Source organism: Hyalella azteca, unplaced genomic scaffold (genome assembly GCF_000764305.2).
Source record: "Hyalella azteca isolate HAZT.00-mixed unplaced genomic scaffold, Hazt_2.0.2 contig8052, whole genome shotgun sequence".
NCBI lineage: Eukaryota > Metazoa > Arthropoda > Malacostraca > Amphipoda > Hyalellidae > Hyalella > Hyalella azteca.
In genome coordinates this window covers 114,769-135,458 of record NW_025938158.1, presented here as the reverse complement: position 1 = coordinate 135,458, position 20,690 = coordinate 114,769, and the positions used below count along the sequence as shown (strand labels likewise).

Here is a 20,690-nt window from a genome sequence, read left to right as displayed (position 1 = left end):
ATATCGATGATTTGCTCATTTTGCTGGTCATCAGATTCAGACTCATCTGAACTTCTGAAGACATAACTTATAAGCATTAAGCCCTGGCCCCTAGGGCCCCTAGCCCCATGATCCCATCCCCCGCCATCAGCGCGGGCGGCGCCATGGCACCTGCTATTGGCTGCTAAAATTATCACGAGTTTCAATCAATCCTGATCCATGTTATTGGTCATTGGTGTGACTGAAGCCTAATCATTTTCAGCAACCACCAACCGCTCAGCACAGACAGCACTTCAATGGTATGGGATAATGGGCATTGGGCAATGCGCATACAATCTAAACTTCTAAAGCGGGCAATGGCATGAGTCTCATGACCAGCAGGAGGTGCTGAGGATGAGCTAATAGGCTTAGCTCAGGCGGCGGTCAGGCCACAGGGGCTGAGATCTTCTTTTCCGGGAGTCCACGGCTCCAAGCTCGGTGGACTCAAAGCCACAACACAACCGCAAGGATGCACCTCGGGGCTCGGCGTTTGGCATGCGAGTGAGAGCTGAGATCAATTTCCGGACGCTCAGTACTTTGGGATATATTCGATGTAAACTGAATATGGAGTCCGGCCGTAAATTTGTCCAAAAAGTAAGAAGCTGTAGGTAACTGAGTAATCTCACCAGTCACCACACCAATTTTAAGTCATAGCTGCCTCACTCCACAACCTGCTGCATCAAATAGTTGATTGTCAACAGGTCCTACTCCACAGATTTTTTTTTATTATTTTTACCTCATGCTATCACTTCTTACACGTGCGGTGAGCCTTACTGTCCGCAGACAACGCCGGATCGCCGTACACCTGGCGTCACCTGCTTTGCTCCTTACGGGACTGACGTAATCGAGCTCCACTTCACAGGCAGAAGCGCATCTGGCCAAACCTATTCCGCTATGCCCCATCTTTCCCCCATTCGCACACGCTGCCAGCAGGCTTTTCTCAGTGTCCGATGAAGGGGTGGATAGCTAGAGGTCAGCATAACCCAAGTCACAGTGCGATTCATATACCTTCCCGAGCGTAACGCAGCCGGGCATCTTCACGGCTTTTGACACAAAGCGCCCACCACAACAGCGCCGTTCAGTCACAGGCACTGGTTCACAGCGCCGGAGCACAACTGGCCGGAGCGCTACAGGCCCTACCGCAACAACTACTCCTAACGTAACCTAACCTAACCTAACATGCGCCGCTTGTTGCGGTAGGGCCTGTTGCGTTCCGGCCAGTTGTGCTCCGGCGCTGTGAAGCAGTGGCTGTGTTGTGCAAAGCGGATTTACTGTTAGCCGGAGTTACCCACAGCTCATTGATCTGAGGCTATGTGTAGATATTGCATGCTGATGGTTGGCGTTGGGCCCAGGGCCTGTTTACGAGTCAATTTTGTTACCCACGGCCACGCCTGCGCTCCCCGATGAAGATGATCCGATCAGTGATGCGCCAGGCGCAGTGGAGAGCGATTATGAACGTGCCGTTCTTGGAGCAGTTCGTCCGAGTACGTTATTCGTGTGCTCCCTTCGTGCGTATTGTGCTTGTGAAAAAATGCTTATTGCCTTACGCAGCCGTGGACCAAAAATTTAACTCATAAACAGGCCCTGGCGCCAATGCGTACACTCATAATGCAATAATGCAATAACTATACTCAGCCTCACACCCAAGAAGCTGTAGGTAACCGAGTCATCTTACCACACCAACTTTAACTCCCAGATACCTCACTCCACAGCAGTAATATGTACTGAATTGTGGACATTGGCTGTGATGACCTCTAGCATGCATCCCACGCATCGTCCTAAGAGATAAGGTCCCCATATATAATAGTTAATATTGATTCTACATATTTGCTGAGTTTTTAGCTGCATTTTAATTCTTCAAACGTACGAATTTATTTGGTGTTTTAGGAAGCGTTCATGAGATGCACGACTATGATTCACCATCATGACTTCTTTCCGCTCATTTATAAAATTGATATTCAAATATCTACTAAAATGATTCGGTAATTTTTTGGTAAATGTTCGCATGAGTAAAAATATATTAAAATACTCATTATCATTCATGCATTAGAACTCGCGTATTTCTGGCATGACAGTTTTGCGGCAAATGATTTACCTATAAAATCTATCTAGCGACTCGGAATCAACTCGTCTCTAGTTGTCACTCTCAGCATAATCTGCACGAAGTTAGCGTTCTATAAACTATTTCTTTGAATGTTAAAACTACTCGCATAACTACGAGATGCTTACTGCTATTGCGTCAGGATCATAATTAATTCAAATAATATGGGGTAAAATATAGGCCGCTCGTAGTTTTTGTCGAACATGCCTTCCTTTGTCAACCGCTTTCTGGAATGCCACCAAATATATTTCACTGAAAAGAGGACACATGACCCCTAAGTAATATAATTATTTTATTCATCGTCACCAAATTTGACGCAGCAAAATGTTATTAGGTAATTTATTTTAGAATTAATTCCGATTTCGGTGCACGCGTTGTTAACTCATTCCTTGGTGCTCAAGCTGAGGGAATATGTAGAAACAACTTTCAAGCGCAATGAAAGTTTTTATTAGTTACACATATAAATAGATCAAATTGGTAAGATTTTCCAGGAAGACCCATTACTACTCAGCCTGTTCTCAAACCGGCGACACGCATGGTCAGTCATCAGTTACGAACAAAAAGTACCGCACCGCTCCGATGTTTAATATTTGTCAATATGAAGCATTATTTTATTTTTATTTAATATTTGTCAATGTATGCGCCAGATGAAGTATTACATGCTCAAATTTTACCGGACGTGTGCATTTCTAGACCCCCAGAGGCACTGCTAGACCTTTTTATGACTTATGTATAGCCTTCGATTAGTATATTTGAATTATTAGAACTAATCACTGGTTCATAACTTCACAGTCTTTGATCAGATAATATTTTTACCTTCAAAACTGACTGACAATTTTTTACTCGCAACAAACGTCTAAAATCTAGAAAATTCAATGTTGTATTGTATAAATAACTCTACGATTGATTTTAATACGGCTGAAAATTTGCCGTATTTTACCTATGAGCTTTAATGATGAGCCGGTGTTGATTGGTCAGATAACAATCCCTGAGCTACCTTTCGATTGCATCAAATATAATGTGGGACAAAACTATAACTTCAATACCTGAAAATTTCACATATGAATATTGCCATCACTCGTAAGTAGTCGGATATTTAAATGTTCTAAATTGTTCTTTGAATTTTCATTCATATGTACGTTCTCAAAGATATCTTCTACATTTTCCTTTATCTTGAACATGTTGATCGATCGTCCTGTGTTTCTATATTCTTGAACACCTAAACATTATCTGACATACGTAGTACTCACATTCCATACCTTTAGACGTTATCCTACATGTGAGCGTTGTACACATTTGCGCGTCCTCTAAATTAATGTTCGCCGTTTTTATGTTTATAACTCATAAATGCAGAACACGCACAATGAAATCTGTGTCGAGCTCTAAATGTACGAAAACGCGCCAACTGAATTGTAAGCCATTGTCCACCGGCAACAATTAACTTGACAAACATTAATTCTTTTAATTTTCAATTTTCGTTCTGAAAAATTGTAATTTGATATATTTTAATTTTTTTTCTGCGAAAAATGTTTTAATAATTAAAACCTTATAATTGATTGTTTTATTATAATTATAATTGATTATATTTAAAATTATATAAGTTATAAAATTATAATTATATAAAATTGAAATTATAATTATAATTGATTATTTTGGAGCACGAATATTATAAATTCGAACTACTATCCTACGATTTAATCGTCTTTGAAACATGGAGGAGATGATGCACCTGGTATCCAACAGGTCTTTGTTAAAATTCTGTTCATTTTCCTGTCATTTTCGTTGCTATTGAATAATTGGATAATTTATAATTCGACTCATCAATTGATCTTAATGCCAGTTGCGCACAAAAACATCTAAATTTCGTCCATTATTTGTAATGATTAATATGATAATAAGTTTGATAGGTATTCTATATTTATTTCGCATTTAGAAGTGCTCGTGTTATGGTTGCCCTGAATTGTGTATGCCGCACCGCTTGAAAATTCTGAAAACGGCGATTGTTTCCTGGCTTCCACGAGTGGGGCTTCAAAAACGTTTTCATACAATTTCTAAAATTATATTCGCCGAAAACCTTTCTGTCACGAAATAATATGGTGATGAAAGATTGGCTTTTTGGTGGTAATAAATTGGCTTTTCAGTTCCATTTGAAAATTAATCAGCCTCGAGTGAAGGATGAAAAACTTACAGAGAGAATGCATTTCTTCAACTCGGAGAATGAACAATGCATCCAAACTTTCGTTATCATCCATTCAATGCTCCTACAATAATAAAAAAACTTCGAGCTTCCAGAGCTTGATTGATATTATATTATTAATGTAATTTTTGCATAGGTCATTTTGAATGGTAATAAATTAATTTGGACATATATGATTGAAAATATACGAGTTTGAATTGGCCACATTGAAGTTGTTTTTGCGAAATTTGCTTCCCGCACTGTACTGCTGTTGTCGTTAATTTTTTTGCAAATCACCATAACGAAGTGTGGATTGCCGTGTCGCTTATTAATTATTGTTCAGCTAGCGTTCATTTAGGTTGTATTGTTACAGATAAAGTTGCAGTGAATATAATGACAATTTCTTGTTGTTTCTGTTATGAAATGACAAATCTATTGCTTAATTTCGAGCAAATACCGAAATATGTCAGAAATAAAGTACGGACAGAATGTGAAACATTCCTTCTGCTTGACTCATTTGGTAACACATCGTGGAGTGTTGGACTGTGCGATGGACCTGTATACTGTATAAGTATTTCCTGGAGACAGCAGTGGCTGTTATCGTAACCATCTTCAATTAGTTCAGTATGAATTTTTGTAGTTTTCGCTCAATTAAAGTAGATGTTTTCGTACTAATTACTTTTGAAATTGACCTGATAGTTTTTATTATGTTATAGTATACGTACGAATTACATGTAAATAGTTTCTACATATAACATTTTACTCTCAGTGAGTCTGATTGAGCATTATTCCCTTACTGTTCATTTCCTTCTATGTTAGCAATCATGCTTAAATCTGGTTTTATTGCATTTCTGTATCGACTAACATAAATGTGAACATCAATTAAAACTACATTACATCAAGCAGCAAGGGAATTATGCCCTGATTGATGGACCACGTCTCTTTAGTTCTGTTAAGTTCAAGAAGAAAATTTATAGAATTAAAACAGCCATTCAATATCTTGCAGTATTTGCAAAGTAAACTATAGGCAAATGCGTCGTCATGAACCCCGACAACATGTCAGCTAAGTTTTGTTTTTGATGAATTCATTTACGGCTCATGTGGAACCTCTTCATTTGAATTATAAATATATATCTTCGCACATTATAATGGGCAGAACTTCGATTTATCTCCTGACTGTTAGAAGATAAATCTGAGAAGATAAAAAGATATGAAGGTTTTAATGTTGCCTTTAAGTCGATTGGTTACTTGGCTGAGAAGAGAAGAAACTCGAGAGCTTCGATTCCGTTCCAAGTCAAGTAAAAACAAAACAGAACAGAAAAAAACTTTACAACAGAACGCAGGCTGATGAATTGCATTAGCAGACACTAGACGCTCAATATTCTTGCTTTTGGTAAGCGCAATAATATTGAGCGTTTATTGACCATATTTTATGGTTGCGCAAGCACGTTCAAAGATGTTCAAATATATTGTACTAACTGCCCTGGGATGAACTTTATGAAGTTAAGATTTTGAGTAAAACTTCATTGCGTTCAGGTTTTATTCTTATAGTCGTATTTAATTTCTTGGATTATTTATATTTGATTCTTTTTTAATACATCCTATTTCTCCCCATTCTAGCACTTTTCGAAATACCATCTTATGAGCGCATAATAAATCTATTTTATTTCCGCATACTGTCACTAATCCTCAATTTTCTGCATAGAGCTACGAATATTGTGCAAATTAACATATAACATGAGAGCATAAAACATTGAACATGTAACATATTACCATTAACATATAACATTGAACAATTAGAATGCGTAGTGAATTTAATACCTTGCCAATAACCCTGTTTATTATGAAATGTTAACCGCTCTTATACTCCACAAGACCCTTTACTTGAAAGTATTAAGTGAGTAGGGTTGAAGTGAGTACCCAAATTTTACAAATGCAAAAATAAGCTCTATTATGCTCCGAGCGTTGTATTGTCAATTGTACTAAATTATTTGAGAATTTCGAGGTGACCTACGCAATTTACGTTTCAGAACTGTACGACGAAATTAATTTTTAAGGTCAAAGTTTATGACATTTTACTGGTGTATTTCTTGTTATTAAGGTTTGTACATGCTTTAAACTCCTAGAGTTGGTTGATTTTATTACAGCTATAAATTGTTATTTACTGGATAATGCGTCAAATTGAGGCACAGCTATGTCACCTCGATCAGCCTAAATATGATTGAGTCAGCCTCATCCGCCAAGTATATAATAGAAGCCTGCACAATTCATGATCAATGCAATTTTTGTTTAAAAAATCAGTAATTTCACACATTTCGCTTTATATTGATTCGTAAACCCTCTTACATTCGTGCATTCTTAAATGTTTTAGGTTTATATACATTCTTATATATCTTCGTAAGTTCCTACTCAACTGTACGCTCTCCTAATTTGTACGTCTGTTGTCATTTTCTCGTTCCGAAACTATGCGCCTCGTCTTGATTGTGCTATATGTATGTGCAATTTGACGTTCTCTTTCAAATAAACGTTTTCATAGGTTGTGGCCTTCACCTATACAGTTTTTTTTATAAAAGCAGAACAACGACCATGTGAGGGCGTACGAATCGCTTTTTAAACACACTTTCTTTCATTTCTGAAGTTAATTAACTTCCACTCTTGGCCCGTCTCTAGACTCAGATCACATTCGCCCACACCCGACAGGTGAGCCTCATAACGACCTTAAAACCTCGTGCTATTTTTTTTATCACGTGATTGGAATGAATAATACTATATGAAGTAGGCAGTGTTCAGCCCATATGCTTCAAGAGGTCTTCACGGGTCTTTTTCGGCAGGTCAGACTCGTATGGCCGTGCCCGTCTCTTTCCCACTTCAGTCGTTTATTGTCTGTGCTCATAACGTACAATTGATAAACTGTACTACTGCGTTGCATAATTTTTAAGTTGAACTATCGTATTCATTTATTCGTTAATAAGTGGTAAAATATTTACACTGAATTTTGTTTTACATCCAACGATGAGTTGCGAAACGTAGGAGCAAATTCAGTGATACCGTACACATTTCTAAGCGTGATCTTGCATTTAATTCTTTGAAAATCTCGTCTCACAAAATTTCTTCATCTTGCCAACTGTTAATAAGCTTATGTTGTCTACTTCAACTCAATCACTTCCCCCAAAAAATGTGATAAATAAAATTTGCTGATATTTGAATTAATCTCACTCCCAGCCAGCTGGATATACAGGGTGTCCCAAAAAATGCTACTCAACTTTGAATGGCTGTAACTCGAAAAGTAATAGAGTTAAAAAATTTTGAAAGGTCAGAATTTGTTCCCTATGTCTTTCTGCATCTCTCCACCAAAAATCAGACAGATCGATGTAGCCATAAGCGTTTGATAGAACTTTCAGTGACATGTGCTAAAATCGTGCTTGCGCAAAGTTTTGTAAGATCATTTTGCATAATCATTACGTTGTCTTGACATGTTTTCTTTTCGCGTTTTTAGCGCATTTTCTCATTTATGAAAAAATGCACTATTTTGCTCGCCATGTCCGTCTGTCCGTCCGTCTTTCTGCCCGCCTGTCCGTCCGTGACTTCATGTTTTCGTCGACGAGAAAATGCGCTCTCTGTCACTCACTGCAGTGAGGACTGAGTTACATTTTTTGTATCTTTGGTGAGACAAAAAGATGGCAATCTTTGGTGAGAGGCAATCATGACAATCTTTGGTGAGAGGCAATCTTAGGTTTAGAAATTCTCTCTCACCAAAGATTGCCATGATTGTCTCTCACCAAAGATTGTCATAATTGTGTCTCACCAAAGATTGTCATGATTGCCTCTGATCAAAGATTGTCATGATTGTCTCTCACCAAAGATTGCCATGATTGTGTCTCACCAAAGATTGCCATGATTGTCTCTCACCAAAGATTGCCATGATTGTGTCTCACCAAAGATTGTCATGATTGCCTCTCACCAAAGATTGTCATGATTGTCTCTCACCAAAGATTGTCATGATTGTGAAAACATGAAGTCACGGACGGACAGACAGACGGACAGACAGACGGGCAGAAAGACGGACGGACAGACGGACATGGCGAGCACAATAGTGCATTTTTTCATAAATGAGAAAATGCGCTAAAAATCAAAAAGGGAAAAGAAAACATGTCAAGACAACGTAATGAGTATGCAAAATGATCTTACTAAAACTTTGCGCAAGCACGATTTTAGCACATGTCACTGAAAGTTCTATCAAACGCTTATGGCTACATCGATCTGTCTGATTTTTGATGGAGAGATGCAGAAAAACATAGGAAACAAATCCTGACCATCCAAAATTTTTTAACTATATTACTTTTCGAGTTACAGCCATTCAAAGTTGAGTATCGTTTTTTTGGGACACCCTGTATAGTTTTGCATTTCATTCACTCGTGCCTCTGATTTTGAATTTTGTTCACTCTCTCATACATTATTTTACTGAGCATATGCTAGATGCGTTTTATAATACAATATCTGTTGATAGTTCGAAGTCCAAGACAATCATTTTTTGGTAGACTCTATTTTAAAGATAATGCAAAATAACAAAACTTGACCTTGACGATCACATTACGCGAGTCATATGAACCTAATTATTCACTAATGTTTTCGTTACTCTGATTTTTCACACCTTTTCGAAGGCCATTTTATCTCAAGTTAGAAGATCAAGGTAGGGTAGGGGCATCATGCAAGGGTAGGGTGACCCAGTGGTTACAGTTTAGAGTACCAAGATTTGAGCAGGGAGTTGCTGGTTCGACCCTTGCTTCCTGCGACAATTCTGCTCAAAATCAGTGAGATGGTTGGGCGGTTGAGTATAGTGGAGATGGATAAAATGAGTATATATTGTGTTCTAGACCCACAGCAAGTTATAAGAATTCTGCGATGTTAAGAATTGTCGACATTCTTATGGCCTAATCTGCAAAGCTGAAACCGCAAATATTATAATTATTATGAGGAATGAAAATATTAATAATTTCTTGATAGTTTTCCTTAAATTTTAACTCGCACTTGGAAATTGGAAGCTTGCTTCGTGGTGTTTTAGTAGCAATATACAAATTCGCTTGGAGAAACTTGCTTTTATGATCCGAGGTCAATAGAGTCTAATATAAATTGCTTAGGCAGATTCCTGCTTCAGTTTATGCAAATTTAACAGTTGCAGTTTATTTCATGAAATTGTTGGTATTGCAGTCATGAATCTTTCATACTGGTTTTTCGAGAAATTCATATGGTTATATATGTTACTGTTTAATATTTTAGCCTGCAGCTTAATTTTTCTTTTAACTCGACGCACAAAGACATCGTGAAATGTTGATTTTAATAGAAGAATGTGCGAGAAATTTATTGCAGTCTAGGGCATTTATTTGCGAATTTTATTTCCTAGGAGGCGGTAGCACCGATACCTGCTAGAATTTTCGACAAAAAAACGACGAGCGACCAAGATCTAACCCCACATTAAATAGATTCTGATGAGTTATCCTGACGCAATAACAGTTACGCACAACAGCGTCCCATAGTTACGCGAGTAGTATGAGCAATTGAGATTAGACGATAAAAAACTTCCCATGAGGCTGAATAATTTGGTTTGTGAATAGTTTTGTTATAAAGTCTAAGACTTCCTAATTCTCACTATTATTTACCTCTTTTCGAGATCTTTAATCATTTCTACTTGGCCACGAATTCAAATCTGAAATACCATTTTTCGTCATAAATTTATTGAGTTAACTCATCATTTTTTTATCTTCTGATATAAATTAGAAATTGGTCAGGTTGACTTTTTGCCAGAGTGGCGGTAAACGGCGCACTGATGTACGGTTCTAAAAGTCAGAACAGCGAACTAGTTAGCAAAGGAGCAATGATAACACATGGAGATAAATTCTATAGTTACTATATTATAGGAAAAAATCTAGTCTAATACAAATGGGACAGTCGGCAGAGCACGATTTACACGAAATATAGTCCTATACTGCCACACCAAAATATGTAGCTCAGACAGAGTTACACAGGGGAATTTCCCGACATACGTAGTATTTGTGCTCAAAATAAATCCTATCCCGACCTATCTACCCAGCTATTTCACTTCTATGACTCTACGGAAAATAAGATAGTTTCTAACAGTTTCCCGGAGTACATCACCGAAAATTTGGAGATGGTGAGGCCACTGCGCAGCGGTGGCGAGTTTTCCAAGGCTAAGTGACGGCGAAGATTAGAATCGGAAGTCTCCGCAGTCCGCGGTCCCTGGTGTGCGTGTTATTTGGGGTGATGCGTTCTTTCTTGCTGTGGCCTGTAGATACTGGCTTCCGAAATAAAACTCTATCTCGGTGGAAGTAGGTTTCTTCGGTTGGGAGATTGATGTTTAAAAAAACAGAAGTGTGATCCGTTGCAGTTCCGTTGAGCCGTACGACTGTTGTAAACGACCAAAGATTAGAAATCGGAAATCTTCAGTCCGCGTTCCGTGGTGTGCGTTTTATTTGGGGTGATGGGTTCTTCCTTGCTGTAGATACTGGTTTCCGAAATAAAACTCTATCTCGGAAATAGGTTCTTCTCTAACGGAAATAGGTTTCTTCGGTTGGGAGGTTGATTCTTCTCTTGTGCTATCAAACACGTCTCCTATTTTCTGTGTTGTCCTGGAAAAACTCCAACACGAGGTTTCTGCAGACTCGGCGATCCAAATTCCGCACACAACACGTCTTCTCGACATGCTAGCCGACTCGCACTGAGCTCCTCTTCTCCTACCTCACTTCTTTTATAGCCCCGTTCGCTACCCGCGTACGTGAGGCGTCCTACACCCGCTTTGTTTTGAATTTTAAACCGCCGGCTTCAATCAGTCTTCAACGGTTCTACCTATTTTAACAATTTTGAGATACTATTAATTTCTATACTAATCAAGGCCAAGACTTACAGGAATTAGTAACGAAAACGACGAACGAATTCCATCGTTCATGATCATCTATGGTTTACAAATTGGTGTTTCCTTGCCCTCTTTTTGAAATGTGATGATCTGCAAAATCTTATTTATAAAGAAATTACTATAGCTGCAAAAAGACTCGCAAGGCGTTCTTAATTAGATGTTCTCCAACAAACATCAGCGTCATCGTGCTGAGGTATTTCAAGAAACAAAGCCACGCCTGCCAAGCAAATCTCATTGCATTTAATCGAAGTCAAGAAGCCAACGGCAGTGTACCAACGGCCAACGCTCTCCAGTCAAGAAGCCAACGGCCAACGCTCTCGTAATACAGGGTAATATGAAGGGCAAAATATATAATATAGCGTCGTTGGTGACTGCTGCTTACCTTTGCAGAGGTCACCCAGGTTCTCTAGCCATACTCATAGCTCTGCTTCGTGAACCCCAACAAAATATTTAATGAATGAACATTCGAGAAACTAATATAATAATTTCATTACATTGTACGAGTTTCTTCTTATCATAGAATCAATACTTGCTGTATCAAAATGAAATATTGTGTAGTTGAGAACTGAATGGTAGATATCTGTTTAGCCCTACATATAATTAACTCGTTTAAATTGCTACCCGCTGAAGTACAACTAGAGAAATAAAAATCAATGTTGCACCTACTTTATTGCAGTACATCCCATTTTTATTTCATTTTATAGCATAGAAATAAGAAAATCAAGAGATAGCATAAATGCTTTCACACACAAAACCACACATTAGTCGGAGATTAATCCAATTGGTCAGCAGGTCGTCGATCGCCCGAAGAGACGTACGTCGGTTAACGGGGGAGAAAGTATCAGCTGCAATGAAAAATGTCCAACAGTTACGGCAGTGAAATTTTAGGGAAACTGAAAATTTTCAGTTATTGTCACATTATCTAGACCAAACACTGGTATTTTGAAGGTTCTATTGTTGCTGAGAGGAGAATTTTATCCAAATATTTCCATTTTGAAAAATAGTCACTAGCAAATAATACATGATTTAAAGTGAACTTGGTATGAACAGCACCTTCTTGCAAATTGTCAATCTACTAACGTGTTTACTGTCATTAAATCATACCTGCAGTTGGAAATTTGCTCGGTAGTGAATTTCGCCTTGTAGCCTTTGCTAAGATTGTCCTGTTCATTTTTTGCGGAGTTGTAGCTCTTGTAGTGGAAGATGAGCTCTGAATTCTTGCTTTGAACACCGCTCCATTCACAATTTCTTCCCCGCAGAAACTAATTTGAATGTAGTAGGAAACAGCAAATCAATGAGCAGCAAACCTTTAGAATTTGACACCATTAACCCATGAGGTTGAATTAATAAAAAAAATCTGTTTAATGTCTTGTAAGTAGGTGGTGACAGAATCAAGAGAACAACACTGGCTGCCTTTTTCGTCTGTAATTGATACTTAGATACAGTCAGCGCGGATGAAGCTCTCGCCAAACATGTGGAGTCTAATTAATGCTTGTTCTTTTCATGAATTTGTGAACTAAAACTTGCGAATATTAATTAAAAACTTCAGATCATCAGTTATCTATCCATCTATTAATTATATATTGCGTAGAAATCAGTTATTTTGAAGTTTAATAAACATAACCTGACGTACATTTCCCCAGCTGATACGGAGACGTCAGCGTGGATCTCAAGAGAGTTGGCGTCGCAGCGAAACTCTCCTTCCGAGCTTCGTTTCTTCAGTCTGAAGTCTTCAAAAGTGGCCACGGCTCTCTGGCACTTGGGGGCACGCAACACTTGCGTGTAATTTTTGTCTGCAACATAATTCATTATTTGAACGTGACTGCGGTTCATTGGTCACGTGCATGTACGTTCTCGCCGGCATTCAAAAATTTACGTAATGACACAATTTATGCCTGGAGGGAAATCCTGTTTCCATAACTTTCTCGTTTCTCACGCACTAAAGGTATTTACGTATTTATGTTCTAACCAGTCGTGAGGGACAGCTCTGTGATTATTAACGCAGAGGACTCCCGAAATTCCCTAAAAAAGTTAAATTCTTATAAGCATGCAAAACAGTAATAATTATTTCAACAATAATTTAGAATTAATGGGAGTCGATACCTTGCGTTGAGCCTAGCGTGTAGTATCCAGGAGAGATGACTTCTGCGTCTGGGGTAGTGATGTTGGTGGAGTCTGGGGAGATCTGCTTCACCAGAGCATCTGTCAGCAGACGTAAATGGTGAACCATAAAAAATGACCAGGAGTTCAATAGTGGCTTTGCATATGTTTGTAATATTAGTCTCAATCAGCTTAGATATAACTAACTGTTTCCATATAATAACAACGCGATGGTCAGTTTGCAATTTCTCCTCCTCGGAGGCAGACCACCAAGTCTCGTTTATTAATACAAGTCCCCTGGGCCTCGATCGTCTTAGGATCAGTTGGGATCACTCGTGCATAGTGTGTAAATCTTCATAACTATTCATGGATTCACATCCTCATGGCCTTACGTGTCCCTTGGTTCTTCTTCCTTATTTGTTTATCAGATTCACTGACTCCTGCGCCATCCAGTTTTTGGTCATCATTGGATTGTCATTATGTTGCTTTATGACTGGCAGTTCATCTCCTAGCTGTATTGTCACACTTACAACTGATGTGCCTCACCATTGTAGCTCATGATGAAATTTTCGCAGTTTGCCCCCGTAGTGCCCAATGGGCAAGCGCATTTGCAGTCCTTCGTGGTGTAGCCGCCGTTCCGACACAGGGCTCAGCTGCGTGTTTGCAGTTGTTCAACCAGTCATCTTGGAGAACAAGTTAAAGAAATAATAGAATGCAATATCCCTAAAGCTTTGTTCTTTCTAAAATCTGTATAAATTAAAACAAAATATTGGAAAATCGATATTAATTGGATGCAACAATGAACGAGATGTCGTGCCAAGGCGGGTAGTAAATTTAGAAGTGAATCTGCCCTTTACGAAGGAGTCATCCAATACAATGCCTTTAATTGAGTGATCATTGTCGAAAACAATTTCGCTGAAGATATAATGGATTTGCTTGACGATTTATTATTTTTTAATCCATTTATACGTGAATGTTTGTGTATTTTTTATTGCATGTGAAATTGTCGCATTGATCATGAATACGTATCTCTCACATGAAGCGTATATATGGTTGAGCACACTTAATGCATAGTTGCGTAATCATGATTCGTCTGCTAGAATTGATTACGTGAAACACATGCTTGTGCTGAATTCAGTTAATAAGTCCAGTGAATGACGTTCAAGTGTTGCTTCATCTATTCGCCTCTGAAAGTCTATATAAAGAGGCTGAATTACGAATTAATTGTGTTGCGCGATTCTTGTTGTATTCGAAATTTATTTTCCGATCAATATCGATTTCTGAAGTTAATTCATCTTTACTATTTCGTGTTGTTCTATACCCTGGTATTATTCACGCTCCTTTTTTTGAGGACATAATCTTTGCATTTCGCTTCCCACAGATTCGGATTAACATATGCACCCCATGAATTAAAAAATATAACTCAGTACTCACTTCAGTGAGTGACAGAGAGCGCATTTTCTCGTCGACGAAAACTTGAGGCCACGGACGGACGGACGGACAGACGGACAGACGGACGGACATGACGAGCACCATAGCGCATTTTTTCCATAAATGAGAAAATGCGCGAAAAATAGTTCTCTTGGAGGTCTTTGCGTCACGCAGAATCGCATGCAACACACTATAGTTCATCTGACCGTTAGAAACCAACTGACAGAATATTGTTAACTATGCCCCAAGACTGCTCATACTTTATGACTAATTACTAACAGTTAGTAATTAATCGTAGTAGATTAGTTGGTAAATTACTAGCGTAATTTACTAACAAGATTTTGAATTTTGACAATATAAAACGCCACCTTTCATTATTGCCAAAATATGATCGAGTGAAAAGCAGAAACAAAAATATTCCGCAATAAAATATATAGTTTATACTCTAGAGGGACTACTTAAAATCGTGTACACGGAGCAGCCTGAACGTGTACACGGAGCAGCCTGAACGTGTACACGTACGGAGCAACTTGAACGTGTACACGGAGCAGCCTGAACGTGTACACGGAGCAGCCTGAACGTGTACACGGAGCAGCCTGAACGTGTACACGGAGCAGCCTGAACTGCCTCTTATTTGGGGGTCTCATTTAGTCCCTTATATTTTTGGCCCAAAAGTTCAAAAAAGGTCCTAATTATTGGCATAACACATTAGATGACGAATTCACCTTTAAACCGAATGTGGCTGACCTCTATCGTCCGCAAACGTAATCAAAATTTTGATTTGGAAAGTGTAATGAAATCGCGCAAGAATAAGTAACGTTCCGATATTCAGTCAATCAATATAATGAGAACATTTAAATTCTGAAATCTTCTTTAAATCATCAACTAATTTGTATTATTAATAAGGAATAACTAATGAAATATCTGGACATATAATAAAATATTATGATTTCTTCGTTCAGACCGTATCGAGATGTCCCGATCTTCACGTCATTTGCACCAATTTTTATTGTGTCCCAAAACATTACCAGATAAAAAATTATTTTTTCAAGTCTTAAATATGATTGAGAACCAAATTTAATTGTAAATACCAGTTGACTCTACTAAACTAGTAATTCTTAATTTAATTGAAACTTGTTCCACTCTAATCCGGTGCGCATTAAAAAATCATTTATTATGCGTAATCTTCTCAGGATTTTAACTCTCATTATTACTAGGAAAAGGTAGCACATAATCTGTTCAACAATAAATTGTTACGCACAAATTCCCGCTAGTTTTATACTTTCCATTTCTAGTCGGGTATCATGCATGTATGTCTTTGGGAAGTTTGGTTCATGTATATCTTATTCGAACAAATTTTTTCCATGACAACTTTTTGACCAAAACGAGTTTTTCTACACTGGAATCAGTGGTCCAACAGGACAATTTTCCTGCATATCATGCATATATTTTCATACATGGTCAATTCTTACTTATGCAGCCGTACATGGTGTTGGGCATCCCCCATGGGGGATGCCCCCCATCCCCCATCATGGGGCATCCCCCATGATATCTTGGAAACGGGCGTCTTTGGCGAGCAGCACGCGCTCGCCGGAAGCTGAGCCTCCCTACAAGGGCAAAAAAAAAAACACATTTAAATCCACGGCGCCACAAACTCATCAAGTGTTATTTTCCATTTAACTATAACTTCTCAATGAAGTGCTTGTTATCAGGAAAAAAATTGCCGAGAAATTCTTATCAAGTATTTCCACCGATTTAATTATTTCAATTTATCAAGCTACCTCGTGCAAAATTGCCAACAGTGATCATGGAAGGCAACCTAAAACATTATCTGTCGATTATCTAATTTATTCTGTACGTTTTATTCTTCTAAGCTACGTAAGCTTCTAAATTAATTGCTTTTCGTATATATTATTCGTTTCGCAATTTACCGAGATAAATATATAATAAAATGAACTTGCCAAATAGAATTAACGCTCTTATTCTAAAGTGAATAGTTTTTCTAAAAATTAATTTTTAGGATTTTCACAAAAGTGCAAGCATACGGAAAATACCCAGAAAATACATTTGCACTATTGAAAACAGTGCTAGGACAGTAGTAATAGCAGTTATACATTTTTTTCGCGTACATGATGTCAATTGTAAACTTAAAAAGATGTAAATTTGTAGATAGTATTTTTCGCCTTGGAGTCATTTTCCATTTTATTCCTGATGAATGATTTTACAACCAAATTATTAGATGCACACTCGCTTTAAATATTTCAAATGTGAGTAAATACACATGATCACCTCACCTTTTCGCGGTAATGCATGATGGAGTAGTAGTCGTAAGGAACCCCGAAGTTGACAGTATCCTTTGTGAAGAAATTATGGGCCGAACTGAATTCGACGTTAGCCATCTTAACGATGACGTAGTCGTTCCTGAAAATGAATTGTCAACCATCACTTGCATGTGAGCAGAAATCGCTCATCTATCTCAAAAAACTTGAGTTGGATTAAATAAAATTATATTGTTGATAACGTTTCCTCAGGGAATGATTTGCTTCTTCATTAGGTACTAATTAACTGCAAATGAAGGTGCGCATGATTTTTTGGCATTATTATTCCAAAAATGCTAACTTGCTATTTGGCATGTTTAATGAAAATCTAATGACACCATATTCAGAATAATTAAACAATAAAAATAACATTAGTTTAGAATTTTCTTAGAAGAAATGATGATGAACTTAGCGCAAAGAAGCCAGAGATGAAAGAGATCCACGTAACAGTATACGGTATGCTTAGTCATGACACGTTATTTGATGTAAGCTGCAAATGTTAGTAATTGGGACACTTACGCGTTCTCTTTTAACTAAACATACAAGAAAATAATATCTCGAAAAGTTAAGTGTTTCATTCGACTACAATACTACATGCACTAACGAGATTGAATCAACGACTTCAATATATAGACTTGCTAAGGAAAACTCTTACAGACACATCACATCCTTATTAAAATTGAAACCAAACATCCACTGCAGTCACGCATCGCACAGCATATCATATTGCGACCGACCTGTCGCTACGGCTGTGTTCGTGATGCAGCCCAATTGCATGGCCTATCTCGTGAGTGATTCCCTTGAGCTGTAGAAGAAGTAATACATAACTCAACAGTCATTTGTTTATAAGTCGTTTATATATGAAGAAGTAATTAATAACTCAACAATCATTTGTTTATACTAAGTCTTTAATATATCAAGAAGTAATATATAACTTAACAGTCATTTGTTTATACCAAGTCTTTAATATATCAAGAAGTAATTAATAACTCAACAGTCATTTGTTTTTAACAAGTACTTAATATATCAAGAAGTAATACATAACTCAACAGTCATTTGTTTATACCAAGTCCTTAACATATCAAGTATCAAGAAGTAATATATAACTCAACAGTCATTTGTTTATACCAAGTCCTTAACATATCAAGAAGTAATATATAACTCAACAGTCATTTGTTTATACCAAGTCCTTAACATATCAAGAAGTAATTCATAACTCAACAGTCATTTGTTTTTAACAATTACTAAAATATCAAGGCCTGAGTTGGAGAGTGGAATGTTCAAACTTGGAGACGGTTGTTGGATACAATGAACTACAGTAACGTGATTAATCTAACAGACGTACATTAAACTTGGTGCTACAACTTGAATGTAATGCCTTTTTAGGACGCATTAAAATGGAGGAACACACATTTTTGTCAATGCGAAATCAAAGAAATAAATCGTGATTCACTTGATTTATTTGCAATCTAACCATAAATTATTTTAGAAAAACTTAAATTTCACGAGTCGCGCAGCAGAGATGCTTTTTTCTAGTAAATTTTTATGAATAAGATACTATATTCAAAATTCCATAAACGAATACATTTATGGTCCATGCACATTGTGAATAGATCATTTTAATACATTGTGAAGCTTTGCATTTATTAACTCTGATTATTATTTATTAACTCTATACATTATCTAATGCGATCTCGGCTCGAATTGGCCGTGTGTTTAGAAGCAACGTGTAAAACGCTCTTCTATGAGTCTTATTACACAAGTAGTAAAATTTTCATTATTTTTAATAATATTTAATAATAACACTCGTACATGCACTTTAATGGCTTAATGTTAGTCTTCAAAAGATACAATTTTCATAACCGCTTGATCGAGATGTAGACATTATATAGCGTTTCCTACATCACAACAATGGGTAGCTTCAAGTTGCGATATGACCCCTAAACAAAAACGAATCATATAAATTCTAAACTTACCAAATAACTTTGAATGACTGGGCATCCCCGTTATTGATACACACCCCACACACATCACCGAAGATACTGATGGTCGTGACGTTGCCTGCTGTGTAACCCACACCCGAGAAACATCCCGTCTGTATCGTGATGTTCAGGTACTCTTTCCTTGTGTCCGACTCTGTCAACTCGGGGAACTCGAGGCACGTCTTGCTCTGCCAGGCGCTGAACCCGAGCTTCAGCAGAGTCCCGTTCAACTTAGCTGTCAGATTCGTGTTAGAAGTTTGGTTCATTTGACTCGTTGGAAAATGTAGTACATTGATCCTTCACCTATCGCTGGCGTTATGGTTCCAGAATTTATCGTCTGATACGATATATTCAAGTATTTATTTGCAATGGTTCGATATGTTTGCATAAACTTGTCAAATAATCTGCGCTGTATGTTTTCATTTAATATAACTTAAAAACCTGCAGTACAATTAAAAGGCCGTATAAAGTGAAACGCGTAGAACTACTGTAATAGTTTACAGTCAACCAAACATTGATGGATCAGAGAACCGTCTAATATTGTTCTTAGGTCTACTTATACGGCGTTTGACGAGACGTTTGACCACTGAGTTTTCATTCTAAATATACAGTTAATTTAAGTAACAACTAGGGCTTTTTGGGGAAAATTTTGTTAGAGCATAGAGGATAATTATCTTCGTGTCTTTCAAGTTCACCACACATATGTGTGTCAATACTCAACGCTTCAGCTAATGCTCTTCAAGGAGGTCATTCGCATGGCAATTGATCAAAGATTTCTTAGGACTTAATTCAATCGCGAAATGATCGATCAATTAAATACATAAATGGAAGAAAATGCTTCTCATTGAAAACGTGACTGTTTACGAAATAATAATAAATGAGTTTCAACTCACAGTCTGATATTTTAAATGGAATTTTTACAACTCCATTTTCCCTTGGCCAAAGTTTCTCGAGTGAGTCCAGGTTTTTCGACAGCAGACCATCCCATTGCGCAGAAGAGTAGAGGATGTCTCCGACTAAGACGGATCCGTCCTCTCGGCGAGTAGCTCCCTGGTGGAAACAAATATTTCGTGTCCAGTCATGAAATGCGTGGGAAATTTTCTGTTATGTCATTCAACGCTGTAAAATCATTCATGTTATCAACTCTCATTTCATGCCTGAAATATTGAAATAGACGAAAATCAGATGTTATTACTCGAAATATTAATAAACTTTGATACAATTTTAATTTTTCAAGTGAGGCGCGAGGAATGTTATGAATAAAATTCTGCTAACCCAGATTGTTCACATTTGTTACCCTTGAACTTGGTATTACCAAATTGAGAAGCCAGGCAAATAAGTGAAGAAACTGATGAATATTTTATCGCAAGCGTCGCGTAAACTACTAGCGGATACAGTGGGGGGAAATAAATATTCGTACACTTGAAAAATCGTATTTTAATGTATGTAATTACACAAACTTAACAGGAAAAGTGATTTAAATTATGTATAGAGAAGCATAGTATTCAAAAATACTATCAAAAGAAATTAAATCTCAATGCAACAAAAAACAATGCAACATGTTCACTTTTCGGGTGAAAAAAGTATTCGTACAAAACAATAAATCCGCATTATTTTAATTTAATACTTGGTTGAA

The 20,690-nt window shown here is 37.4% G+C and overlaps 2 protein-coding genes across 2 annotated transcripts in view; both read right to left on the bottom strand.

The window, feature by feature from the left end:
- Positions 1–12,064: 12,064 nt before the first annotated feature.
- Positions 12,065–13,966, bottom strand: LOC108678683 (the record flags this gene model as incomplete). Its single annotated transcript, XM_018167138.1, is given in 4 exon segments — positions 12,065–12,068; positions 12,857–13,016; positions 13,327–13,425; positions 13,870–13,966. Coding segments are annotated over 4 exon segments (360 nt in total), but the record flags the coding sequence as incomplete, so codon positions are not given.
- A 2,317-nt stretch (positions 13,967–16,283) lies between these two features.
- LOC108678682 (zinc metalloproteinase nas-14) overlaps positions 16,284–20,690 on the bottom strand; it is a 7,560-nt gene continuing 3,153 nt past the window's right edge. The window contains exons 2-6 of the mRNA XM_018167137.2: positions 19,948–20,104; positions 19,093–19,289; positions 17,810–17,877; positions 17,049–17,175; positions 16,284–16,361 (exon numbers count right to left, since the gene is read on the bottom strand). Of these exons, the coding sequence (XP_018022626.1) occupies positions 16,284–16,361; positions 17,049–17,175; positions 17,810–17,877; positions 19,093–19,289; positions 19,948–20,104 (627 nt within the window). The remainder of the gene's footprint in view (positions 16,362–17,048; positions 17,176–17,809; positions 17,878–19,092; positions 19,290–19,947; positions 20,105–20,690) is intronic.